This window comes from Syngnathus floridae, chromosome 18, assembly GCF_059516105.1.
Source record: "Syngnathus floridae isolate MCC-2025c chromosome 18, RoL_Sflo_1.0, whole genome shotgun sequence".
Classification (NCBI taxonomy): Eukaryota; Metazoa; Chordata; class Actinopteri; order Syngnathiformes; family Syngnathidae; genus Syngnathus; species Syngnathus floridae.
In genome coordinates, this window is record NC_142430.1 from 5161361 (window position 1) to 5187826 (window position 26466).

Sequence of the window (26466 nt, forward strand, 5' to 3'; positions counted from 1 at the left end):
ATTTTCCGATTACTACTGAAAGCCACTATAGGGTTCCAAGAAGAAATCTTGTGGGACTTCTGGGTAATGTATTATAATAGATGTAATGTTAGGGTGGAAAAAATTTTAGGCAAATGTTAGCCTGAGATCAACTGGAGGCTATTGGCGTATTTTAAAACTAACCAGCATGTTTATGTGCTGTGTGGTTTCGCCTGCAGGTTCACCATGGAATTAGTACGTCTGACCCTAGCAACCATTTTGACTATTTCATCACAACAAACTTTTCTGCAGCAACACACACAAACTGGATTCAGTGCCAGAGTGTTTCATTAGGTCCACCAAATCTATTACAACCTTGAGCTGGGAGATAACAAGAAGGTACACGGCGCTTACGGCCCGACGTGACATCCACACTTGTTTTCCTTTTCGACCCGCGGCCTCGGCCTGATGGAAAAAGTGACAAGCAGCCTAGATCTTGACCCCCCCCAATTCGACTCCCCGCCTCCTTGCTTTTTCATGATGAGTCAGGGGCGTCTCCTCACTGTAAATGGATTCAAGGCACCTGTTGTCCGTGACATCACAAGTGTGTCAAGTAGTGGGAATGACACGATCGCCCGCTGCCCGTTGATTACACAGTCACTTGCGTAAGAGCTGCTGGTAGCTTTCCAGTAGCATGCCGCATCCAACGTTACTTTTGAATGCCAACTTTTATCCTTGGAGTTAAGCTAACTAAAAATTGTCTTTATTATAGTAAATGTGTTGTTTCGATAGTCTTATTTTTCCCCTTTTCTTAAGTGCAGAGGCCAATGTTTGCTTGCCTCATTACTGAAGTGTATTCAGCTTCGAATTTATCAAGGCGGTGGTGACTAAATAAACAGTGCAAAGCCTTCGGGGCCTACCAAGTTAGAAACTGAACAAACTCAAACTAGAAGATAATGTTTCCACATAGCCAGCATCAGCGAGTTTGGGTTGATTAGATACCTGGCAGGACCAGTCTAACACACACATACACGGTTACAATTTACTCAAGGACGGAATACATTATTTGTGTTAATTTCATGTTTCTGTTGAGCTAAGCAGAATTGACTCATAGACCACTAAAAAAAAAATTAGTTTTGCCCATTAGTGTGAATTAAAGCTCCTTGTTTTACAATGAAGTTACTGCAGGTCCCATTAGTGTGTGTGTGGAAGGAGGAACGGAAGGTTGGGGGCGGAGCTTTTGTTTGTGAGACAAACAATGATTGGCCGAGGAGAGCTACGTGTACCTCATTCTGCTCCGGGTCCCTCGTATGTGAGCCTGCCACCTGCGTGTGTCGGCTGCACGGTCATGCACCGTGGCTTTCCCCACGACCTGCTCATCCACGTATGATGGTACGTTCAAAAACTGACTGCAAGATTTTTCTGTGAACAACCATCAGAAAAAAGAAAAGTTGAATTAAAAGGTAAGGCACTGTATTTTTATTTATTACATTTATTTATAAGAAGTTCAATGTAAAAAGTAAGTGATGAAACAACATTTATTTTTTTTATAAAGTGGTTTTGGGGGTTTAAATGGGGGCAATTCTATTTCAACATGAACATCCAAATCAATAGAGCAATGGTTGAATTAGTCATTTGTTTGAGTGGCGTTTGTGAGTCTAACCTTGAAATTGACATTATCTCGGGGGCAAGGCGGATAAGCCTCAGGCCAACATCGTGGAGTTTTCACACTGCAACAGACTGATTAGATGCATGGCTGGAGACTAGCTCTGGAAAAAAAGAAAGTATAATTCCCGATAGGAGATCATACTTCTGCATTATTGATCCTGGTAATGTGATTTGATGTAGTTAAAACTCATCTGTCACTTTGTCCTCAAAGCCCACAGGCACTGTGACATATTTGGAGCGGGGGAAAAAAAAAACAGGATGAAGTCCAAGGGGAAAGCTATAAAAGCATCCAGAAGAACCTGGTCTGACCCAGAGCCAGAACTTGAACCAGACACAGAAGCGGAACCGGGCTCCAGTGAGCAAGAAGACTCGGAGGCCTCGGTGAGGATCGGCTGCTCCTGGAGAGGTTCCTTGAGGAGCAGGGAGGGCAAGCGGCAAGGAGGGGGCGGAGGTCGTCGGCGACACAGCTCCACCACCAAGGAGCGCAGCATCCGGCGCTTGGAGAGCAACGAGAGGGAACGCCAGCGCATGCACAAACTCAACAACGCATTCCAAGCGTTACGCGAGGCCATCCCGCACGTGAAGACGGAGAAAAAACTCTCCAAGATTGAGACGCTGACACTGGCAAAGAACTACATCAAGGCCTTGACTTCCATCATCCTGGACATGTCGGGGGCCTGCCTCCCCGCTGGCGAGGACCCGTCGGAGGCCAGTGCCGCCAAACTGCTTGAGTGCTACCAGAAACATCTTGAGGAGGAAGGCGAGGAGGGGCTCACCCAGTATCTCACCCACATGCACAGTTTAAGCCAACACAGCTAGCAGAGCAAGCTGGTGGACTTTGGAGGGGGGGGGGGGGGAATCAAGTTCTTGCAGGTGCACTGCTTGAGGGATCCATTCAAGAAGGGAGCCCAGTTGACTTTATACTGCAGTGCTTGAACACTTAAGTGGGCTGCTCTTCAAGCAAAACGAAGGGTGAACTTTATTTGGCAAGATCTTCAGCCTCTCTTTTTAACGTCTTAGTTGGGAATTCTTACTCTCCTTTTGTAACTGAGTGATTTTCCTGCTTTTTTTTGTCAGTTGTGGGGGGGGGGGGAACTGCCAAGCATCGCCTTCAGTCAAAAAGTCAAGGAAGAGAGCACATGCATTTAAATGAAGTGTTTGCTTATCTGCTCATGGTGGTGATGATCGCCCTAAGAACACAACTGACTTGTCTGACTTGTCTGCAGAGATGTTCGGTTTTTTTTTTTTTTGGAATGTCCCATGATGGGACATTGTACTGAAGATGAGCTATCAATAAATGTGTGTATTTATTGACTGCTCTTTTATCATGCATTTACACGATAGCAAACAGATATCATTTATTGACAGTAAGACCAGGGGCGGAGCTAAGATGTTTTTCTTGGGGTGGGCAAGGATATTCTCAAGGTGGTCTGCAAAACATTTTTTTTTTTTTTTTTTACATAAACACTTTTAAAGAGTCAATATTGGTTACCTTGTGGAAATATGGAAAATAAATTCTGGGGAAAAAAATGGAATATACCCAAAATATTATTGGTTGTCCAATAATCCTATTTTTTCCCAAAAATGTTCTGAAAATTTTTAAACACAGTAACGGTCATTTAATAAAAAAATTAATACTTTAGAGATTTGTTATTTTTTTTTTTCCAGCAAGCCTGAGATAGTTTTCTCCTTTTCCATTGCACATGCTCAGTAGTAGTCTAACAACGTTCGACATCAGTTTGTTGAGAGGCAAAAAGTAACCACCAGGTTAATGAGAGCCTCGTAAAGCAAATGATTAGGAGGGTGGTGCCGAGAGACCCGCCCCAGTAGATCCTCTTGACTAAATTCTAGTCGTTTATTTGACTCTTTACACAACTAAAACACGAGGTTTATTCAAATCGCCGCTTAAGGGTGTTTGATTTTAAAGGTGTCCCATTTAAACTTGGTGGTTGCTTCTGACACAACTTGTTTTCCTGTCACTCTTACAGCACTCAAATTTAGACGACGAAAAATATTACGGGTAAATACATGAAGCGGACTATAAATCAAGCATTTCGGATTTTTTTCCACAGAATACTATCTCTATAATGTTACCACAATACAGTAGACGTTGAAATGTTCTATGAAGGAAATGACGTGACCCGAGGCTCTGCAAGGGCAGAAAGACAGAAATGAGGGGGCTCCATGGTATTCCCTCGAACTGAAATGTGGTCCCACCCACCCTAGAAGGCAAAAAGGAGAGCAGGAATAAATTTAAGACATTTCATATCTACTTGATTTATTTAAAGCCATGTCATTCTGATAAATGGCTTACCCCAATGCCGTAATCCCACGACTGTCCTTTAGGTTCCAGAGGATGGATTCCGAGTCGGTGGCACACTGTCCCGCGACTCAGACTGTGACTTCCCTGTACTTTATCAGCGATGATCCAAACCTAAAAATCAGACTTATAACATGAGCTATTTTATCAACAGGTTACTTGTGGTATGCTGGTACCAACCTGATCAAAAGGCCCGACAGTAACTTTGCGCACATTATTAGAAACATACTCCCATGAGGAGCCCTGAGGATAACTGGGGGTCAAACCTTTCCGGTACCACAAATGACCTGACCGGGACAAATCAAGCGTAAAATTAGAAATATCTGGTAACTATGACGACGCTAAAAGCCTCACCGTTATCATCGACGACAAAGACTGACGTCCTTCCGACAGACACCTGTTTCAGTTTCTGTTTGGCAGGGGATGGGATGTGGTACCAACACTCTCCTGCAGAGGGAGACAAAAAAGCACAAGTTATGGCATCATTATAAAAGTCTGCCCAATCCCTCCACCAACCTGCAGGGGTCTGAGGAAACACCGATCCCCTGAAGAAAGCCGAACCGTCCCTGGCGATAGCCCACAACTGCCTTGCGGCCCCGATGGAAATAGATTTAAAGGGCTGGTCGGTCCCAACGTGAAGCCATGATGTTCCCTTGGCGACAAAAGCGATTCAATATTATTATTTACGTCATTTGGGAAATGAAAAGCCGCCTTCCTCACAGCAGGAGTGAGTGCGGTGACTCCCAGCCGGCAGAGCACGTCTCCCTTGTCGCTGATGGCCCACAATGGGATCACATCCGCATCGTTGTCGGGCCCGCACGGCATGATGGACACGTCACTCAGTTGAATGGGCGGGACTTCCAGCCAGGGACCCGTCGTCGTCAGTTTGCACTTCCTGCCCGAGAGAAAGGATTTATTACTAACCAGTGGCCACAAAAATTGTTTTTAAAAACTACCTGGCCCATCGTCTGCGTCGCACAAAGTCCTTCATGGTTTTATAGCCATGATACCACCTGGATGGAAAGTTGAGATTAGAATTCTTGGCCTTGTTTGGTTGAACGTAAAGACAGAAACCCACGCTGGGAAATCAGCAGCGTACTGCCAGCCCTCTCGGTCCGTCCCCCCGGAGACGCCGTAGTCGATGGCCCACTCAGACACCTAAAGACAACCGATAATTATTTTTTTATGTTGGTGTTACTTCATTTGCGTTGACTTACCCATGCCCACTGAGGGGACGGCGGTTTGGTGCTTGTTTTGGTGCGTTCGTGCAAACCGGAAGCATCGCTCCACATGTAGCGGTCAGTAGGAAGCCCTCTAAAAAAAATGAGTGCTTAGACGCCAAACATTAATCAATACAATAACACTAAGTGAGGAATTTACCGATTGGTGTAGCCCGTGACGGGGTTCCATCTTTGGTTCTCGTAGATGTAGACGCTCTTGACGTCAGTCTGCGTGTAACCGTGCTCAGTACCTCCGCCATAGACCCAAGCGGTGTGGTCGTACCCGATCCCCCACACGATCCCGACGCTGTTAGACTCCACGACGCGGAGGTGACCTCCGATCTGACGCCAGAACCTGCGGAGTCCTCACGTGAGTTACAAAGAAAGCAATGGCGGCAAAAATGGCGTGTTTACATCTGGTCGCAGGGAGTCGGGTACGGCATCGCCTCAAGGCTCGGGGTGGGCTCGCTGACAAAGATGTCGCCTTTACAGGTGATGGACCAGATGGCTTGTTTGGAAGGAGGACCACGAATGCCTCTGGCGTTGCAGCATGATGCACTCAATAGCGCCAGCTACAGGTGAAACAAAAAAAAACTAAAAATTGCTCCTGGGATATTTCAGACTTTAGGAATCTTACCCAGTCATGCATTTCTTCTTCTGTTGGAGCCGCTACTCGAATCGGCCACCTCTTTTGGATCCGCTCAGGCGTGTAGATGGCAAAAGTATGTTTGGCGTCGTTGAGCACGGGCACCAGGATTGTCACCTCGTTGATGAAGGTGTGCAGATACTGGAAAGAAACCAGAGGAACTGTGTATTAGTAAATGGTAAGTCACATCATAGTCCCTTCTCACCTTCTTCTCCTCATAGTAGTTATAATAGACAAAAAGGATGCCATCTTTGTTGCCCTCAGGTCCTGAGAACTGCTCCAGAGCAAAGTGAACGTCGACCCATTTGTGCGGCTTCCAGTCCCTCCACCACTGCATGGTACTCTTCTTCACCCACACGCACTTTTAAGGAAACAAATATAAGATATGGGCAAAATCTCTCTTGTGTCAATTTACTCACCTGCTCGACGGCTTGTTCATAATGTCGGAATTCATCCACCTCTCTTTTGGTCCTCTCACCGAGTTGCTCAAAGATTTGCTTCCGCCAGGTGGCCATTTGGGCTGAAGTGAAAGACAGGCTCAAGGACTGGACCGACTGGGCCAACACTGGAGGGAAAGATTTTAAAATCATGAGATGAAATTCTTCAATCAGCTCTGTTGTTTAACCTACATGACGTGTTCATGGTGCTGTGGAACCAGTTCAGTTGGGAATGACTGTCCACGGAGCAGCCTCCTCCGCTGACCCACGCCCACAGAGGATGCCCATCTACCCCGTAAGGGTCCTCCATAGCTAATGCGGCCAGTGACGAGAGGCTGCAGGTGTCCACGTTGTCTGGCGGTACCTCCAAATCCACATTACTCCACTGGGGGTCAACGGTTTGAACCACGTCAAGGCTCTTATCTCCTTCCTCGGGGATGCTCTCCTCTTGTGGGTCAACAGCACAAACTGGATCTCTGTCAGAAACCAGCTGAGAGATGAAGCTGTCACTTGTGACCTTTGGAATATGACCTTTGGGGGTGTCGATGTTGACTTCTTCAGTTTTTTCTGTATCAGACTCCACGCCACTTGACACAGATGGAGGATGCGACTCACTGAAGTAACATCCGGCACTGTGGCGAGTGAACAAATAAAATACATGGTTGTTGCACATATATGATTTGGATTACTAAAAAAAAAAAAAAAAAAAAAAAAAAGGTTACCTCTGCTGACTGCTGGCACTGGAATGAGGTCGATCTCCATCTCGGAGAACAGCGATGGCTTTCCAGGTTTTCCCGCTTAGCTCACTCGCCGTGACACCCTGCCGGAAATACACGGCTCGGTCCTCGCTACCAATCGCCCATACCTGTGCAATTTTAGTACATTTTAAAAAAGACACAACATGAAAATCTTTTACAGTGATGCGGACCTGATCGTTAAGTCCGACGTTGATCATGAGCATTTCTCCAACCATGCTGATCCAGCCTGACCCTCGCGGGTTATGGGGGTTAACACCGCGCCGGAACCACACCTGAGAAAGCAAAACGTTATAATTCAAACTAAAAATACATTTTGCAATCTACAGACTTACTTTGTTATCTTTGGTCAAAGCCCAGACAACGTTGACTCCTACCGCCACATGCATGACTGCTACATCAGGATCGGGAGAGTCCACCACAGACCAAGAGCTACCTGAAAGGAAGAAAACAATCCCAATAACAGAATCCAAAGAAAACAGACTCCTGATATCAGTACCTCGGGGATTATCTCGACTGACGCCTTCCCTCACAATCATCTGGCCCTCCCACAGCACAGCCCAGACCAGGTCCCCGGGGCCGCAGCTGATCTGGACCACCTCTCCAGGGAGGGTGATGTCTTGCCACATAGATCCCTCAGGATTGTGATGGTGAATACCTTCTCTGTACCACACCTGCACAGCGAGCATATTTTTATGCTCTTACATAACTACAAAATGGCAAGAAGTTGTACCTTCCCCTGTAGCGACACAGCCCACAGTGAAAGTAGGCCACGGGGTTCCTCGGTTATCTCCCATCCACCACAGCTGATGTCACTGAAGGGATCTGGTAGGGAAGTCTTCTGGGACGGGATCTAGCGGGAAAAGAGATGAAAAGAGAAGTAGCATACTGGAGAAAAAGATGAGGACTCACCTCAGCCCATGAATCCATGGCTTTGTATCTCCTGTGACGGAGCCATCGCCTGCGACGGACACAGGAGTTCCATTTTTTGTCCTTGGTGTAAACAGCTGGAAAGTCAACGGAGTAAGTCCATCCCTATGGAACATATTGATCATTAAAAAAAAAAAAGGTTATTGGGGGAAAAAATGGATAAACTCACCTCTTTCTCTGTGGGTTCCCCTTCAAAGTTCTCATCAACATACCAATCACCTTCCCACTCCCAACTGCTGGATGGGAGCTGGAAATTTGAAGGTGGCTGGTGATGCAAACCTGTGACATCACTCCACTGCCAGCGGTCACTTGGCAACAAGCGCTCGGAAAAACCATCCACGGGATTCCATCGCTGACAAAAAAGACAAAAATGAGACTTGACAAACTGTCCACTCGGCGCAGACTTTTGACAACACCTACTTGATTCTCGTAAGTCTCCTCCTGGAAACGAATGTGCACGTCAGACGCGTGGACGTTCAGGTAGATCTTGTTGTCACAAGCGATGCCCCAGCAGCACTGCTGAGCGGCGGTCACCCGTTTAAACGCCATCTGAGCGTCATGGCATCGCTCCCACTGCTGGCCCGCTGTGGACAGGCTGTAGACACATCCATGCACATCCACCGCCCAAAGCCTGGAGGTGGGCATGCCTGCACCTGGGACCACCGGCTGGACCTTTGAGAGAGGATAACGATGAAATAAGATTTGGGAGAAGGCTGTTCATTTGATTTAATAGTGAATAATGACTTCTTCCACAAAGTTTGAAGCATTCCCATTGATGTGTATAGAAATTAAACATCAAACAACAACCTGACATTTAAATGGCTAATCGCTATGCTAGCACATGCACCTAAGAACTCGACAAACTCGTCAGATCATTTTACAGAGATCTTGCAATGGAAGCCGGTTCTAACATAAACATCTTCAAACAACCATGTAAATTATATTTAGTGCTGGATTACAAGCCTCCTCAGATAGCAAATGCATGCACGTACCTCGAAATTCCTTTCATTAACTGACACGTTAGACGTCCTCGTTTCGAGTTCCTAAAAGAGATTTAAATACCCAGGAGAGCCTTTGTTTATAGTTGGTGCTGGGATTTAAATGACAGACGCTTTCAGGCTCCGAAAACCCGGAAGCGCTGTTCGGTGCTTCCTTCTCATTGGCTGCTTCCGTTTTTCACCTGCATGTGACAGTAAAATCCGCAAGAGGTCGCTGTTGCTATGTGTTTTACAGCCTAGGCCTCTATTTCCATTTCTTTTCGTTCAACATTTGTCATATTCAAGTTATTTCTGTGACCATTATGTTTGTTTTTTTCTTTAAAAGAGTTATAATAATGGATATAATAATGTTATCCAGATTTGGAGATAATTTTACACATACAAACCTGATATTAAATACGTAGACTTTGTTTTATTAAAGAAAAAAGGCTACATTGTGAACACAACGGCAAGGTACACTGAAGGAGGCACTGAGGAATAACAGTATATCATTTGTCCATCATACAGTACACATTCTGTAATTTAAATATGGGTCCAAAAAAATTGATCTCCTCACAAAATCTACGTTATATATTTCAAAACTGTGACCCCGACATATTAACGGATAACGTAAATGTCAACTAGTGAGGAACGACATTAGCATATTGCATAATTTGCACGCCTGCCAAAATCACTAAGCATGAAAAATATTCCCTTCATCAAAATGGTCTCCATTTAATACACTGGCAGTCAAACCAAAACTTGGTTTGAGCACATGGTGAACATATGTTGAACTATTTATTTAAATATCTCTTACAAATATCCTGCTTATGAATACAACATTTTATTTCAGATAATGACATACTTCATTGCTGGCTCTCAAATGACAAATCCTTTTTTTAAGCAACACAGCACGCTCCCTTCATTCTCACAATCTCCACATAACATCGCAGCGCTTTTAAAAATAGACAACTCAATATAATAAAAAATAGAAATGTAAACGCTTTCTTTTATATGCGTCTTTCGTTTTCTGTAAGTCAGGAAGTCAGCCTGGTTGCATTCTAATCAGGAACATGACAAAAATAATGCATTTATCAATTGTATATTATTTGGAATTACATGAGATGGGATGTACGAGTCATAGATGCATTCATATATACTTTTGATTATATGTCCATTCTGTTTTGTGTTTAGATGGCAGGTGCCGATCGATCATTGGTGACAGTCGGTCTCAGCTTGACAGTAGCGAAGGGATTTCCTCCTCTGCGGCAAAAAAAAAAAAAAAAAAATAGAAATTATCATGACGTGTTTTGCTTGTTAATATTAGTAGCAACATTTTTGGATTAGAAGTAGTTATGCGACATCACTCACCCTAGAAAAGGAGCCTTTGCATTACCATTTTGTAACGAAACCTACAAAAGACAAAAAAAAAAACAAATTAGACACAAATTACTCCAGAAGTGGAAGCAGTGTTACCAAACTGGTCGGATTAGATTACACAACAATTGATGGTGACACGTGTGCAAATGTCAAAGCTCCTCGTTTGGAATCTACCTAACCTAGAAACACCCACTTGCTCCTCTTTTTCTCTTGTTTGAGCAAGATGATCATTTTCTGATGAGCAGAAGTCTTTTTTTTATCACATTAAACTTATTCAAAAACCCATCAAAGATGAAAAAGTGCAGGTTAGCCCTGCGCTAATAATAACAAGGTCCACTTTTGTCTGACAGCCTCATAAACAAGATTTAAAAAGAGCATTTAGCTCTTTGACCTTTTCTTCAACACTGCACATTAAAAAATATATATCATAAAAAAAAAAGTCGTAAAAGAAAATTAAGATCAATGGCATGTGGCTTGGAGACAGTAAAACCCTGAGGCAGCAGGAATATAGAGTACATTGAGTACAGGAACAGGAACAAGAAAATGGAGGAGGGATGTGCCTGGACATGTATGCTGGTTGCTTGGATAAATTCTCGCTTTATCGTCAGACTATCGTCAACTCGCCCTTCTTGTCTTTTTATTTCCGTCTCTGTAATTAGTTACTGATTCATCTCAAAAACATTTGTGTTTTAATATAGAACATTCTTATCAACCATAGATAAATATTGTGATGTGTAATATGACCAGCTGGAAAGATTTTTCTAGCCGTGCCTCATTCAAGGGTGTGGTTGATAAGAAACAATTAGTCATAGTTGAAAATGTGCGTGTGGGCGTGATCATGAACTGCAAAAAAGTAATTAAATTATCACTCCAGGAAACATTTGACACAGGGTCACCACCTTCTCGAAAATGATAAGCAGGAATAGAATTCACATGTTCAGATAATTCAACTGACCGTATTCTGTGGCGATTGTGTTGACGGGATCGTCGTGTGTGATGGGAAATCATCCGAGTAGTCTGCCGGCGGTAGCAACAGCGAGTCGAAATCATCCGGCTCGGGTAAACTGCTGATGCTCAGACTTTGTAGCGGTGACTCCAAATTGCTGCTGTGTAACATGCGACATTTAATTAGCACAATTAAGTTTTTATATTTACCACACAATGTATGTCTATTTACCTATTTGATATAATAGACTCCGAATAAGCTCTGCAGTAGGATGTTGGGAACCAACCACGCCTAAAAAACAAATACACAAGTGAACCACAATATTAGGAACAGCACTTTCCATATGTTAATTAATGCATTGAAATGTATTAGCATGCAAAACAGCTTGTGGGATTTTCCTCTTATGGATCTATGGGAATTTATGCAGTCGTCGCTCAGGTTCTTCCACGTCAAATTCAATGAGGCATGATTTATTTTATTTTTTTTGCCATGTGCACTGGGACTCAGCCAAGCATAAATAGAAAAGTGGCTTTGGTTAAAATGTTCCCATGACGGCAACTCCAGTATTTGCAGCACATACTGATGTTGACTTTTTTTTTTTTTGCACATTGCAAACAGCTAGGCAAGTTACCAGAAGAGGTACGCTAGCAGAAACATACCTGACATATTCTTGTGTTCCTACAGGCCGTAATAACACAAAATATAGAGACAAAGCACAAAGTTGCCACTGTGGAAAAATGTGACTGTCAGTTTGGCGGCACAATTGTTAGTATGAGCGCCAAAGTTGACAATGGCTAAAGGCGAAAAGGACAACAAGACATTCTCTAGCATTAAGGAGAATGTGCTTGTTTACAAAGATGGAACAGGTTATGTCACATTTAAAAGGTCACAGTAAAATAACTTGTGTAACAGCCTACAAAAACATTTTTGAAATGTCCAGAAAAAATTATATACTTACTGGCCGGTCTTTTCCATCTCGCCATAAAGCCAGCCGTCCTTTTCTTCCTTAATAAGTATAATGATGTCGCCCTCGTCAAAGCTGAGGAGGGTGTCGTTGTTTCCTGCCGAATGAGGAAAGATAGTCTTGACCCGAGGTTTTTTCCTCATGATGGGACCCGAAATCTGGGTGGTCGACCGGGATGGACTATCATCGCTGAGGATGCCCTGGTCTGGAAAAAAAAAGACTCATTAAAATATGTACGGTAAAAAAGGGTTGAAAAAGAAAGCAAAAGAAAGCAAAAAAGAAAATTCCGAACCCAAAGAAACTTTCCAAAAATGCTGATAAACATTCAATGTGTTTTTGATGGAGAATGAGAACAAAAGTTGAAATAAATCCAGAAAAATATATATTGTTGGAAATAGTTGATAATAATTAGTATCTGTACCTGAGTGATTCTCGAAAGAGGAAGTGATTGGAGATCTGGGCTCAGGGTCGAACATGTTTGCGAGTGGACTAGTGAGCGCTTTCAGTGGGGGCGCAGGGGGCGGCACCATTGACTCAACGCTGTTCTAAGGGGACAAAAGACAATCAAAATCTCATGAAAAAGACATTTTCAACTGATAACCATGCATGGGTCAAAGTCCATGTTGAGTTATTGATGTCAAACATGATGATTATCTTATCTGCATAGCAACACGAGAAGTGGCTCAAATGTTCACTAGGCTTTATCAGAGGAAAACAAAAGCCGGAAACTTCATGGCTGATAATCAACTAAAATCCACGCTACACAAACATCTGACGCATCAGATGGTGCCGCCATCACGAGATAATGACACTTAAGCCACTCAAAGTCGTTGATGGTGAGATGTTATGTTGATTTTGATCAATTGTGACATCCAACAGATATGAATAAATTAATGAATAAAGAAAAAATACCCTGTAGCGGTTGGCAAGCAGCGATTGCTCTTGATTGATGTAAAGTCCGTCTATCATGTGCTTGACGGTGTCCGGCACCTTGCTGACGTTGCAGCATATCTCCTGCCAGCCGGGGATCTTCTCGCTCAACATCACTTTTGCCTGAAGGCACAGATTGAACGCTTTTATGTAAAACCCAGGGGCTGGCTGGGTGGGATTATTTATGAATCCATTCTTACTTTATCGTGGAAGTTGCTAATGTGATAAGAGAACATGCAGTGTTTGTCAGCCAGGAAACAGAAGCGTCGTTTTTCTTCCAGCAGAGCCTCTCTGCAGCCGTCGGCGATGAACTTTTGCATATCCATCTGGCGCGAGGAGATGGTTTCCATATACTGGGGGCACAAAATAAATTGCAAGGTCAGAAAAGGCAAGGCAAGACATGGGTGGCCAAAGTTTTGAAATGATCCTCCTGGTTAAAGTGTACAGATGGAAGACAATCCCTGAAAACATCAAAACACATCTCAACCTTAGATTTTCCCCCTTTCTCACAAATCTTGCAGAGGTTGTCATGGTAACAATAAAAGCAATCTATTCCTCAGACCTCTAATTTCACTCCCTACAATAACCAGGCCTCACTTCACTCTTGCTAGAAATCCACTTGAGAGAAGGGAGGCTCACCGTTTCCGCTCAGTAGAGTCGCGTTGTCATGGTAACGTAGCCATGAGTTGTCATGTCACAATTCTCACCACTTCTGATGCACTGAACCAAGTTTATATATGATATGATATGATCCGATACGATACGATACGATACAATATAATACAATATAATATATAATATAATATAATATAATATAATAATATAATATAGCATAGCATAGCATAGCATAGCATAACATAACATAACATAACATAACATAACATAACATAACATAACATAACATAACATAAAATAACAAAATATAATTTTCTAACACTAGTTCCGGAACATTTTGTGACACACACCTCATGCGAGCTGCTGACAGTTCCTGACAAGACAATAGACAAATTGCTTCTTGTAGTATTTTAAAGCGCACTTCAGCTAAGGTATTTGGGTTCATAAGATGATTGTGTCGTGTCATTTGCAGGCGTTTCTAGACGAGCTAGATTCCAGAAAGTCAGCTCCGAGTTTGAATAGTAGTTGTTTTATGCTCACCTCGTTCTCCTTCATCTCGTACTTTGACACGTTCTTGCCTTGGCTTTTTCTCCTCAGCTTCTTCAAGTCAGTCTGCGAGCGGTCCAAGGAGTCTTGCTTGGACTTGTGTTCTGACTGGTAGCGCTTAAATGTAGCCTGAGCAAGGGGGGGAAGCACTTTATATGTATACTTTAACTCTAAATAAAATAAACATGGACTTGCTTACATTCATATACTTCACATCCATTTCTGTCTTCTTTTCCAACTCTAAGAGAACATCTCGGTGGAATCTCTTGAACTGCAATAAAGGCGCCAAAAATAAAAACCTTATCGAAAACATCTTCCTCACGTGGCGACATTATGACAAAAGGTCGTCATAATGGACTCACCGGTTAAACATTTCCTAATGTTATCTCTCTTTGCTACTTACATTTTGCTCCAGTTCAAAATGGACCTTTCTGTGGACATCTGCAATGTCCATCAGAACCATACCTAGAAAGAAATGGTACTTGTCAATCATTGTCAGAACAATCTGTATGGTTCTGGCACTGGATCGGGAGCAGATATAGAACTGTCTCCATTCAGAGTCAGGCTGCAGCACCGTACAATGGCAGTGAGTCAACACCGACAATTGTAAATAAGCAGGAGTGCTCCATCCATAACAATGGGGTGAAATCTAGACCGCTGGTTTACTGCCGGACGGTGATCCAGAGTAAACCTTTGCGTGGTTTCTAGGATCATATACGGTGGGTGGACATATGTAGCAATGAGTTAGCTAACATAAACACGACCAGAATTTTCTACGGGTTCAACAAAGTATGACATTTGACCTGACACCCCCAATGCTATTTCCAACGTCCAGCTACAACAACATTGCCCTCTGAAGGTCAGCAGAAAGTACGAGTAAATGCTGCCTTTGTGCTTCCCGTACGACTGTTTGGACAAGCCACGTAACAGATCGCTGCGGCACGGGTCACGAGATTAGTTGAGGAGTGGGCGGGGCCAAAGAAGCCAGCGTGCACCTGCGGGCTTATAATAAGATGTAAAAACTTGCTGAGGTTGCGGTGTGTTACTTGCAACAAAGTACGTTCCACAGATACTCATTAGCCCAAAAGTGGGAGATCTCATAAAATATAATGACATCCAATATTGGACCTGCATCAAAAATGTTGCTTTGTGAAGCAGCATGATTTATGAATATAGCTCCAGTTCACCTTGTTGAAGAACTGCAATACATCATAGCATTTAATATTGCGGACAAAAAGATTAGGAGCCATATTGTAGAACATTAGAAATGTCACTCTTGATAACGTAACGTAACATAACATAACATAACATAACATAACATAACATAACATAACATAACATAACATAACATAACAAATATATTTTGGGAGATCCTAATTGTTGCATCAAATTTTTAACAAGGTGTGAAAACAATTCTAGACGGGATTGTGAATAGTCAAAGGCATTGAGAACGCCACCTACGACATTCTTATCACATCATGCTTAAAGTACAAACGAATCAACCATTACCTATTTGGCACCCATTAATTGTGCAATATGAGTCAATGTTAGTGGCTTTATTTGGTTGTTACCCTTGGCAGTACTTTTGGTCATTCCGCCAAGTGCAGAACACATATCAATGTGTTCTCTCTTGCAACTCTGCCTTCCAATGAAATGCATCACTGAGCTTGCCCGCACAAGCATTGTGTGACCACATCGTCTGTGCGTCACGCTCCAAAGGTTTTTCGCCATCGTACGTGGAAGGGCAGTCCCGGAGAGAGGTTGCCTCAGACGTGTTACGCCCAATGTGTTGTAAGAGTGATAAAAATTTTAAAAAAAATCGTCAAAACCATATTGACTCAGAGCACAACGAGAAGCTTGTGAGCTCATCTTTGTCATCTTTCTGTCGGCTATCACACACTCGATGCAAGATCATATGAGGGAGACTGTGAAAATTATTATTAAGAATTAAAAATAGTCTTTCTGGGCACTCTTTGTATCTTGAAAAAAACTCCTCAACTCACTTTCCATAGTTCCTTAACACCAACATGGCAGTAAACCAAAATTTCCCCCGAATAAAACTCTTTCAGTCATGTCAACATAGTTCGTTCACACCAAGATGCCACAAGATGGCGGCAAAGTCATACTTTTATGACTTTAACACAAACACAGCAAATAGTTGAGTTTTAAATTGAATTTTAAAACCCAGGATCTCAGACATGCTAACTAAAAGACGTGGGCGGATCAATCACGCAAAAAAAAAAAGGATCAATTCGGCTCCACTGTGAGCCTCCCACAAACAGTTGGCGGATTAGGGTGAGTCAAACTTGGGAGTAAGCAAGGATCAGCAGTGAGAAGACATTCTTCTGTGCTCGTGTTTATTCAGCATGTTTGCTGTATGACGCCGGCAGCAGGCTGCAGGAGAATTCACACTCTCCCGATAAATAGTCCCCGCAGTAGGGAGTGACATCGCTCTGGGACGGTCATTCTGATTGAAGAACTTAAGTGTCATCAAATCTTCAAGCATCTGATATTAAATACACCCACTAGATGCAACTTTATGACCTGCAAGCAGTGTGAAAAATACTTCCTGCCAGCTCTGATGAAATGAATCTATTTTAGTCTCAAGCTAATTGTGGTTGTTTCAAAACATGCGAAGGAGACTAACAATGTCATTTAATTATTCACATTGGCGTCGACACCATCAAATTAATTGACAACGCGTTCACTTATTTGTGTCTAATTAGAGCCGAGCGGTTAAGTTGATGGAGCATAACAAAATGTATTATGATCCCTTTGAAAATTAAGAGCGGCTTTAGGATTCTAGCACTTATACTGTAATGGAAGATAAGTCAGGTGATGGATGAAAACACGTGCTGTCAGAATGTTATTTTTGTCTTACTGAGAAAATGTATTTCTCCATCCAACTCAATTTTCCTGATTAACATGACTTACCAAGTTCCCTGGAAATTGGAGACATGGTAGCGTTTTCTCCAATCTTTGTGACGGCATCAAAGTAGGCCTTTCCTGCGAGGGTCATGGCTATGTGGGAGGATCACAAACTCAATTTGTGAGCAGAACTAAGCCAAGAAGTTCAAACATGCTAACTATTTTAAATAGTTGTCAACAAAACAGTGCATTCTTACCTGTCACTGACTTCTCATAGCTCTTTCCTAGGTTGACCAGGTTCCTCAAGCTGGGGTTGTACTGGTCCATCACATTCTGGGAGAAATGTTCAGAACTGGAGTCAGAACTGTGATTTGCACGTGCTCAATTTCATGTTTTGATAAAAGAGGTGCAGATGGCTCTTTAAATGCAGCAGCAATAAAACCTTCAATCTTTAACTTGACCTTGTGTGCATTCCTTACACTTTCTTAGAGGAGCAAAGTCCTGCACAAAAGTGCCCCCCCCCCCCCCCCCACCCACTCTATTGAAATGCCTGAGCAGTCCAGGGTTGTTCACCTCCCCGTCTTGCTCTCCTGGCACACCCCGAAAGTAACAATGAGGAGACAGGCGTGACTTTTAGAAACGTGCTGCAGAGTGAAGTTAAGAGAGCTTTAAAAAAAAAAGGAAACAGGTTCCTTTCTCTCCTCCCTCCCAACCCATTTCGCTGAAACTAAGGCATGTCTGCCATCAGAGACACATGAAAAATTCAGTTTTAGTATATTGAATTCATTAAAACTTCAAGACTGTCAAAATGGCCCTTGTATCTTATTTTCTGCATGCCATGTATGTCCACAACTGGATTAGTTTGAAATAGAAGCAAAAAATAAACCAATTAAAGCAATCACTATTCTCAATTGTGCATAATCTACAGCAGGAGCAAACAAACAGTGATTGGCACACTTTCAAACAATCTGATGCACCAGAGTGTGACATTCTAGAATGGACTAGTTGTTGAAAGCTTAATATTGCAGCGCTTCAGTCGAAAATGTTTTCAAACAACATGAAAACAATGGCTCGTCATATAGGCGACAAGGGGGAATGAAAGCCCCGAAAAAATATTCATGTTGTCTGCTTTGATGGAATTTAGAAGCCACGGCAAACTTTACGGGAAAAAACAAGTTTCCCATTTTAAATCATACAAACTATAATAACGTCATTTATTATAAGCAAATATTTGCTAGACTCACTTTATAGGTTAGCTCGGTGAGCTTGCTCACGTCTTGCGGGGTCCCGGACATGTTGGTGCGTGGTTTCTCCCCCAAAAAATAAAAAATAAAAAAAATTAATGGTAGATAATATTATAATCCAGTCGCTACCGTCGGTCCCACAGCAGGAAAATTACTCCCGGGCATGCCATGCACCTCTGGCGCAATGCACGCGTGCGTAAAGCAAACTGGCTTGTTGTTGCACACTCCCTCACTCGCTGGGACGCTGTCAGGTTTTACTCAGAGGGTGGGACTTTGACGTCACAAGGGTTGACTCAGCTGCTGAGTAAAAAAAAAAAAAAAAACAAAAAACATTATGGGACCTTCATATACGAGTTTAATTCGTTTTGCGGCCATGCTTGTAACACAAATTATGTCCCCCTCTATAATATAATATAATATAATATAATATAATATAATATAATATAATATAATATAATATAATATAATATAATATAATATAATATAATATAATATAATATAATATAACTATTGCTATAAATAGCGCTGACTTTCTTAAGAGCCATGGCTCTCTGCAGGTCAAAAATACACATACACGTAAGGCGATGGACTGAAAAAAAACCATGGGGAAATAATGGTGGAAGCACGTTTTGCATAGTATTGTCGCCCTCTCGTGGTTAAAGTATGAAGCACATGCTTAAACCATTATAATGTAATACAATATAATGAACTAAAGTAAAATAAATTAAAATTACTAAATTATAAAATAAATAATTATAAAATTATATATTCAGATATATATATATATATATGTATATATATATATTCATACATACATATATATTCATATAAACATATATACATTATATTATATTATATTATATTATTTTATATTATATTATATTATATTATATTATATTATATTATATTATATTTATATACGTACATTATGTATTATTTACTATATTATATCTTATTATATTCATAATTATTATTTATTTTTTTCATTTTATATTTTTATATTATTTTATAATTATATTAATTATTTTAATTTATTTTACTTTAGTTCATTATGTTGTATTACATTATAATGGTTTAAGCATGTGCTTCATACCTTAACCACGAGAGGGCAACAGTACAATGCAAAACTTGCTTCCATCATTAAGTCCACGTTTTTTTTTTCGTTTTTTTCAGCATGGCTCTTAAGAGTGCTGAGAAGAATGATTAAATAAAATAAAATAAAATAAAATAAAATAAAATAAAATAAAATAAAACTAAATTAAATTAAATTAAATTAAATTAAATTAAATTAAATTAAATTAAATTAAATTAAATTAAATTAAATTAAATATAAACTCTTTCACTTCCCAAATGGATGAAAGCGAAATTTTATGGGGTGGTTTGAGCCAACGGTCAGCATCCATCGCAATGAAAAGAAGACCAGGCTATAAAGTAGGTTGTTGTTCTTTCAGGGGCACATGACTTCATTTCATGGTGGCAATTTCAAGCCTTCATCGACATGATGGGAATCTGAGAGGAGCTCACAAGTCCTCTGCACACATTGCTTCCTTTTCATCCTCTGGATTTTCCTGTTTATTTAGGTCATCGAGGGGACCCGCAGGGCAAATACATGGACAGGTATGCTTTAATTCAAAAAGGTTTTATCTTTTGAACAGTTCATTAACTTGATTATACATTTACAGAACACTAGTGTTGCTTTTCATCCTGGTTTCCCCGGGTGTGGCAGAGCCTGACGTTCCTCTGACAAATTTAGGTAGTCCAACATGATTTTCTACTCCTTTGCATGCAGCGATGACATGTCACCTTTCTTGAATCAGAAACTATCGCCGGGAAGTTGGTTTTCTACCAAACGGATGGCAACGCCACCTATCTGAGAGACACAGGAGAGCTGGCTTCAGACATCCCCACCGAGACCATGTTCCAACTTTCTGATCCCCAGCAGAATTTCAGCATGGCAAACTTCAGCTACACGTGGGATTTAGGAAATGGGTATGAGGATTGCCAATTTAAATGTTGTGAATTGTTTGTGCTGATCATTTTGTTTCCGGAAATGCAGAGAGGTAATCCGAGGGACCGAGCCTGTTGTCCGCTACCATTACGCCTTGTCTGGAAACTACACACTCCGGTTGAAAATCGGAGTCAATATAACTGAATACACACCACCGTTAACTGGAATATACTCCAAGGATATTCAAGTGCTTGGTTTGTAGTGTGATGTCTATTGGTAGATTCCAAATATCATTGTTTTGAGTAACAAGTGTGAAAATTGATTTACAGATGCCATTAAAAGCATCAAGTTGACTGGGCCTTTTGATTATGAGGTGTCTCAAACAACCGGGCTGGCTTTTCACGTGGATGGCAGGTAAAAAGTTACATTTTGTTTTCTATTTTTGATTTGAAGCTGAGGTCATTGCGTCATTCAGCCCCCCCATGTGGGTGTGTTGGCGCTTTGTGGCCAACTGCGTACCCGACACGACGGGGGGCTGCACGCTGACCATGTTGTACGGGAACACTTTGTGGCTCAACCACACCTTCACCACGGCCGGGGTTCACTGCTTGGACATCAGCGTTCGAAATGACATCAGCAAGCTACAGACCTCCTTCAATCTCTTTGTCAGGAAAAACAGTAAGTGGAATCAAAAATGCTAATTATTATTATATTATATTATATTATATTATATTATATTATATTATATTATATTATATTATATTATATTATATTATATTATATTATGTTGTGTTGTGTTGTGTTGTGTTGTGTTGTGTTGTGTTGTGTTGTGTTGTGTTGTGTTGTATTGTATTGCATTGCATTGCATTGTATTGTATTATATTATATTATATTATATTATATTATATTATATTATGTTTTGTTGTGTTGTGTTGTGATGTGTTGTGTTGTGTTGTGTTGTGTTGTGTTGTGTTGTGTTGTGTTGTATTGTATTGTATTATATTATATTATATTATATTATATTATATTATATTATATTATATTATATTATATTATATTATGTTATATTATGTTATGTTGTGTTGTGTTGTGTTGTGTTGTGTTGTGTTGTGTTGTGTTGTGTTGTGTTGTATTGTATTGTATTGTATTATATTATATTATATTATATTATATTATATTATATTATATTATATTATATTATATTATATTATATTATATTATATTATATTATATTATTATTTTCTGTATCTTCTATTATCTTCTATTGAAACAGTCACAGGGAAGCCGGATTAGATTTGAGACGTCTCACGAGGCGCATAAAATTTTCAATGTGCTGTTCAGCGTTAGTTCCACAGGTGGAAAGAGGCCAGTCGATTCTAAGAAATGCGCTAACTTAGCTGCGCTTAATTGATTTGCTCTTGTTGCCTTGCTACGATTATGCTCAAGCCTAGCATAACATTCTTTGTGGGAATATATTTGAGTCCAACTAGTCCCACAATTGTCCATAATTTTTATTTCAGACAACACCAACATACTCTTCATCTTGTCTTCCGCTGCTATTTTTGTGGCAACCTTCACTTTCATCACAGTCATCGCCTGCCATCCTCGATATCAAAATAAAGCTCAGGTACGGTTTGTGTACAGTCTTGCTGGCCATTCTGCCAATTTTCTCATATTAAGTAACCTTCAGTGTGATATAAAGTCTAAATTGTAGAGCAGTCATTATCCGGACTGAGTCATTTTTAAAAGTTTGGATCCGGATTTGTCTGATCCGATCCAAGGTGCTTTGATCAAGTAAAACGGATTACCGGAACGTGATCTTGGATAACCAAAAAAAAAAAAAAAAATCTGGATAATTTTGACCTAGATTGTAACCAAACCATTCAGAAATAAAGGAAGGAGTGAGAGTTGACACACTTTTTTCTTTCAATTCTTTTACAGATGGCAACACCCAGCAACGCTTTATTCTTGAAAGGTCACGCTGATGGTCAAATTGTTTTAAATCTGTTTCCTGCTCAGCGAGAAGAGAGACAACCTCTGTGGGTACAGGATTACACACCCTATTACTCTTAACTAATCATATTTATGAGTCCTTTTATGTGACTGCCGGAGATTTGGTATGTTATGAAAAAAAACAAAAAAAGCAGTGTACATAAGTTGAACTGGAGCAATTGTATTCCATGCTGTTTAAATGAATCATTTAGTTAGCCACGTTTGTTCACCAGGCTCGTAGGTCAGGAAGTACCTTTGTATTGCATCTTGTGAGGACGATCAATTAGTGACCCACAGCGCTGGAGCAAAACCCATCATGAATTATTAACATTCATAAAGGTCATTTTATAGCACCCACTGTTCGTTTAGGCTCAATGGGAAGTACAGTGCATGTTTTTTTTTTTGTGTGTGTGTGAATTACTTTACAGAAAAAAATATATTTCTAGAAGTATTCCTTGATTATTATTATTTTTTTACATTGGAATCATCAGGTGTCACGTTATAGAAAAATAAATACAGAGGTTAAAAAAAGAAAAGCTATTAATAATAAAGTGATGATGTCACTTGAGGACTTTTCTCCAGCTGTGATGAAAAACGGCGGAGTTAGTCAAGCGTCTTTCTAATGACAGTTTGTCCTTGTTCATTAATAATCGTGACATTCCTAATGAATGTGTCCTGACACAGACACAGTTAGGGAGCCTGCAGTTGCTATGGTAATCTTCAACTTTGACCTCATCTTATCTTCATTTTTTTTTTTTTTGGATCAATATTGGACAGTATTGTAATGTAACATTTGATTTCTTTTGTGTAAATGCTAAAACGTGTCACTGTTGACCTTTGGCTCGGCTAAGCGTTGCTAATGCCGCCCACGCCACCTGCTGTTGTCCTGAAGCCAAGCCAGCTCAGTCAAAATATCCCGCTCGGCTTACGCTATATGCTACTTATGTCTCACCCACGTCCTTTATCGTACCTGACAGTTTCCACTAACTAATTCCGGTTTAATGTAACAGCACTGATACAAAAAAAAAGCTCAAACATTCATTTAAGTTACCTCTTTTTATTTAATGGCATTTTCAGACATATAAAACAACTTTTTTTTTGGCACTTCAATCCCTATCAAGGCCACGTAAATATAAACACAAAAGCATTGCCGCACATTGTAAACCACTATACATACCACAAATTACAAAGTAGACATTCACAGTTAGAACAGTACCAACAATGATGAGTAAAATCCACTGTAACTATTCACAATAATAAATAAAAAAAATTACAATCAAATCATGCCATCAATACAAAACACCATCCAACAGGTTTTTGTTCATATGGACAAGGCAAGGAGAGGAAAAAAAAAAGCACGGTGATGAATCAAGGATACAACATGTGATTGATTTTGGCTCCAAGCCGATTTTCCCGTTAAGCAACAGACATAACATGAGCCAGACCTTGGAGTTAATCTTCTCTCCTACTTTCTCCCCAACAGCACGCAACAGCAGCTCACACGGAACGCCATTCCGGGTCTTATACATCACCTCAAAGTCTCTCAAGACGGCAAAGTTATAATAGGGAGACGGTAATTTGACACCAGGCAGTAAAAAATAGAAACAGAGAAACCTAATTTGCACATTGAGCGCTATGTGGATCACTTATAATGTTTTTTCACAAACTGTCTGACAGTAATCATAAAAGATGTGATGAAATAGCAGCTAATTAGCATAAACAAGGCAGATGCTAATTGGTTAGGTATTAGGCAGACGCTCCAGACACATCTCCAAGGGCCTCTTGAAGGCTCCCCTTCCAAACACCTCCACATTGCTCGCCAGCCACGAGATCACGTTACCCGGCAAGTACGATGTACAGTTGGCCATTGATTGGATTTCGGCTGGCTTCAGAACCCGGTCCCAGATATTGACTTGACTCAGTTCTCCCACGAAGGCCTGACCGGCATCAAAGCGGCCACCTACGACATCCTGGGAACGACAGGATCATTTTTGTAGATTATGACACATTATGACATCACAAATTTGATAGTCGTACCTGCTCTTGACCCAGGATGATAACCCCTCCTGGTTTAATAGGGTGCCATGCTGCCAGGTTATCTCCTGCTCCTTGCTTTTCTCCATCTTGATAAGCTTCCCACTGACCATCCCTGGTGGTCCAGGAGATGCAAATATGGTGCCACCTCCCGTCACGAACCTCCAAGGGCAGCTGTGCAACCTTCACGGTCCAAGTTTGTTAGATAATGACAGTTTTTCAAAAAGCACTGATGACTCACCTTGTCATTGATTAGCAACTCAATCGGGTTATTTCCCCATTCGATCAATACAATCTCATTGGCTTGTCCGGGCACGCCGTAGGAGAAGGGGGTTCCGATTCCCGGAGTGGCACTGGACTTGATCCACATGCAGAGTGTGAATGCGTACATCTCCGGGAGACTCTTGATGATGCGGCCATATAAGTAGTTTGTACGCTGCGGCAGGGAGATCTTGAACTGCTCGGGGGTTTTGAAGTCTTCCCCTCCTGTCCATTTTTTTTTCAATATACAGTTTATGAGAAAAAAAAAAATTCATCACATTTACCCGGGTCACATTACCTTTCTCCAGCTCACTTATCCTCTCCACCAGCGCGTTGAGCGTACTTTCCGTCTTGAGTCGGTACGCTGCGGTAGCGTTGGACAACATGCTCTTCTCCTCCTCCAGGTTGCTGACTTTCCTCAGGAGCTGTTTTTCCAGCTCGATCAGGCGACGCTGCAGTAAATCACGCAGCTCGCTGGGGAACGAGGCGCCGGATATGTTGGCCCGCATTTGCTGTTGCTAAAGATGGATGAGCAGGAAGTGCGCACAGGTGACCACGGACGGGTAGCAGCTTTTACGCACATTAAAAACGAACTTACCTCCAGGTTTTCCAGCCGGTCCTTGAGCCCCTGCATTGTTCTCCCGAGATTCTCCACAGTGTCATTTGGATCTCTGGGGACGTCTCCCATTGTGTTTTGCTTCACTTTTCCCCATTGAGCTCCCTTCTCGTACTTTCTATCATCAGTAGTTGATGCGCAGAGGGACAGCTTGGTTGTTAGCTCGTTTATTGTGCCGATTTGCTTGGAAAGTGTTTCTTTCTGCTGCAGAATTGTCTCTCGAAGCTGCATGACCGTGTTGCGGAGCTCCTCTTCCTGCCCACCGGCGTTGATTTCGGGTAATAAAGTCACCGGGCAGCTTGTGTCGCCGACGAGGGGCACTGCTCGGCAAATGTAGCGTTTACCGTCGTCCGGTTGGCCGCCCGCGAGTTGCCGGTAGCCCAGCACACAAAACATTGCAAAACCATAAAAAAGTGAAAACATACCTGCAAAGGATGCCTTCAAGTACGAGTAATAATATAAAGAAACACTTTATGAAGCCATTCGGTCTGTGCGTAAAACACGCTAGTTGCAATTTACGCACGGAAGTTGCATTTTTACAAAATGACTAAATTGATACATCGAACAGCGCAAATTAGAGTGAAAATCCGTTCAAGGCTGAGTTGTTTGTTTAAGCCCGGTTAATGGGGCTTGTTTGCGGGATTATTCCTGGCGCAAACGACGCGGAGTGTGGGGTACTGATCGGACAGCTCCTCTTTAGGGAAAGAGGATTACCAAAAAAAGGTGTCTACAGAACGCCTGGGATTGGCTGTAGTAGGCTGACGTCAGCAGCCAGCTGGGTGACACATTTATTTATCTGTTGGAGCACTTCATTAAGCAATGACGAGGCGCCTATTGGAAAACAAGGGAGGAGGGATACACAATAACCTTGTTTAATTCATTCATTTAAATCACGATTTTTTAATCAGCCATTTTTCTTTCTGTCCATATAAATTAAATATGCTAAGAATTTCTCAAGTGCAAATGCACACAAAAGGCATATAAAGAATGACGATGCAATACGTAAACAATTAGCAGTAGCTAACTGCCTGGTCGTGAAAGGTCAATAAATCCCGGTGAGCAGACTGGAGACATACTGCTGAGCATTGAACTTGGCCTCCAAAGGAAACAGCACAGTGAAAACAGTATATTGAAACATAAATTAATATACAGTAGCAGAACAGGAACAATCCAAAGTCCAAAGGCTCGATCCTGGCCTCTGAGTCTCCGTT

At 41.5% G+C, this 26466-nt stretch overlaps 5 protein-coding genes across 8 annotated transcripts; 2 read left to right on the forward strand and 3 right to left on the reverse strand.

The window, feature by feature from the left end:
- The first annotated feature begins 1240 nt into the window (after positions 1–1240).
- Positions 1241–3279, forward strand: bhlha15 (basic helix-loop-helix family, member a15). The gene is made up of 2 exons (XM_088359741.1): positions 1241–1421; positions 1838–3279. The coding sequence occupies exon 2, from the start codon at positions 1885–1887 to the stop codon at positions 2443–2445; it is 561 nt and encodes a 186-aa protein (XP_088215867.1). The 5' UTR covers positions 1241–1421; positions 1838–1884; the 3' UTR covers positions 2446–3279.
- Positions 1622–9092, reverse strand: tecpr1a (tectonin beta-propeller repeat containing 1a). Of its 2 annotated transcripts, XM_088359740.1 has the most exons (24): positions 8927–9092; positions 8355–8606; positions 8104–8286; positions 7917–8039; positions 7738–7857; positions 7504–7678; positions 7340–7440; positions 7178–7279; positions 6972–7114; positions 6442–6881; positions 6232–6377; positions 6018–6173; positions 5804–5953; positions 5581–5738; positions 5327–5521; positions 5164–5260; positions 5025–5104; positions 4903–4959; positions 4667–4841; positions 4463–4598; positions 4301–4393; positions 4127–4233; positions 3941–4060; positions 1622–3848 (listed from the first exon to the last, which is right to left on the reverse strand). In XM_088359740.1, the coding sequence occupies exons 2-24, from the start codon at positions 8577–8579 to the stop codon at positions 3747–3749; spliced, it is 3384 nt and encodes a 1127-aa protein (XP_088215866.1). In that variant the 5' UTR covers positions 8580–8606; positions 8927–9092; the 3' UTR covers positions 1622–3746. The 2 variants fall into 2 exon arrangements, with proteins under 2 accessions (XP_088215866.1, XP_088215865.1); XM_088359739.1 differs by having other exon boundaries at positions 7340–7678.
- A 232-nt stretch (positions 9093–9324) lies between these two features.
- baiap2l1a (BAR/IMD domain containing adaptor protein 2 like 1a) lies at positions 9325–18652 on the reverse strand. 2 transcript variants are annotated; one of them, XM_088360565.1, is made up of 14 exons: positions 18405–18652; positions 17418–17493; positions 17227–17313; positions 14696–14757; positions 14492–14563; positions 14287–14421; positions 13332–13484; positions 13114–13254; positions 12623–12746; positions 12196–12406; positions 11469–11528; positions 11247–11394; positions 10283–10323; positions 9325–10174 (listed from the first exon to the last, which is right to left on the reverse strand). In XM_088360565.1, exons 1-14 carry the CDS (start codon positions 18453–18455, stop codon positions 10102–10104), a joined length of 1434 nt encoding a protein of 477 aa, XP_088216691.1. In that variant the 5' UTR covers positions 18456–18652; the 3' UTR covers positions 9325–10101. The 2 variants fall into 2 exon arrangements, with proteins under 2 accessions (XP_088216691.1, XP_088216689.1); XM_088360563.1 differs by having other exon boundaries at positions 11247–11397; positions 18405–18651.
- Positions 18653–20013: 1361 nt separating this feature from the next.
- tmem130 (transmembrane protein 130) lies at positions 20014–22773 on the forward strand. The gene is made up of 8 exons (XM_088360862.1): positions 20014–20021; positions 20081–20157; positions 20222–20393; positions 20461–20606; positions 20682–20766; positions 20828–21030; positions 21873–21979; positions 22294–22773. Exons 1-8 carry the CDS (start codon positions 20014–20016, stop codon positions 22423–22425), a joined length of 930 nt encoding a protein of 309 aa, XP_088216988.1. The 3' UTR covers positions 22426–22773.
- Positions 22774–23385: 612 nt separating this feature from the next.
- Positions 23386–26122, reverse strand: LOC148382438 (neuronal pentraxin-2-like). Of its 2 annotated transcripts, XM_088359837.1 has the most exons (6): positions 25681–26121; positions 25238–25575; positions 24938–25157; positions 24620–24864; positions 24382–24561; positions 23386–24314 (listed from the first exon to the last, which is right to left on the reverse strand). In XM_088359837.1, the coding sequence occupies exons 2-6, from the start codon at positions 25484–25486 to the stop codon at positions 24084–24086; spliced, it is 1125 nt and encodes a 374-aa protein (XP_088215963.1). In that variant the 5' UTR covers positions 25487–25575; positions 25681–26121; the 3' UTR covers positions 23386–24083. The 2 variants fall into 2 exon arrangements, with proteins under 2 accessions (XP_088215963.1, XP_088215962.1); XM_088359836.1 differs by having other exon boundaries at positions 25238–26122.
- Between the last annotated feature and the right edge of the window lie 344 nt (positions 26123–26466).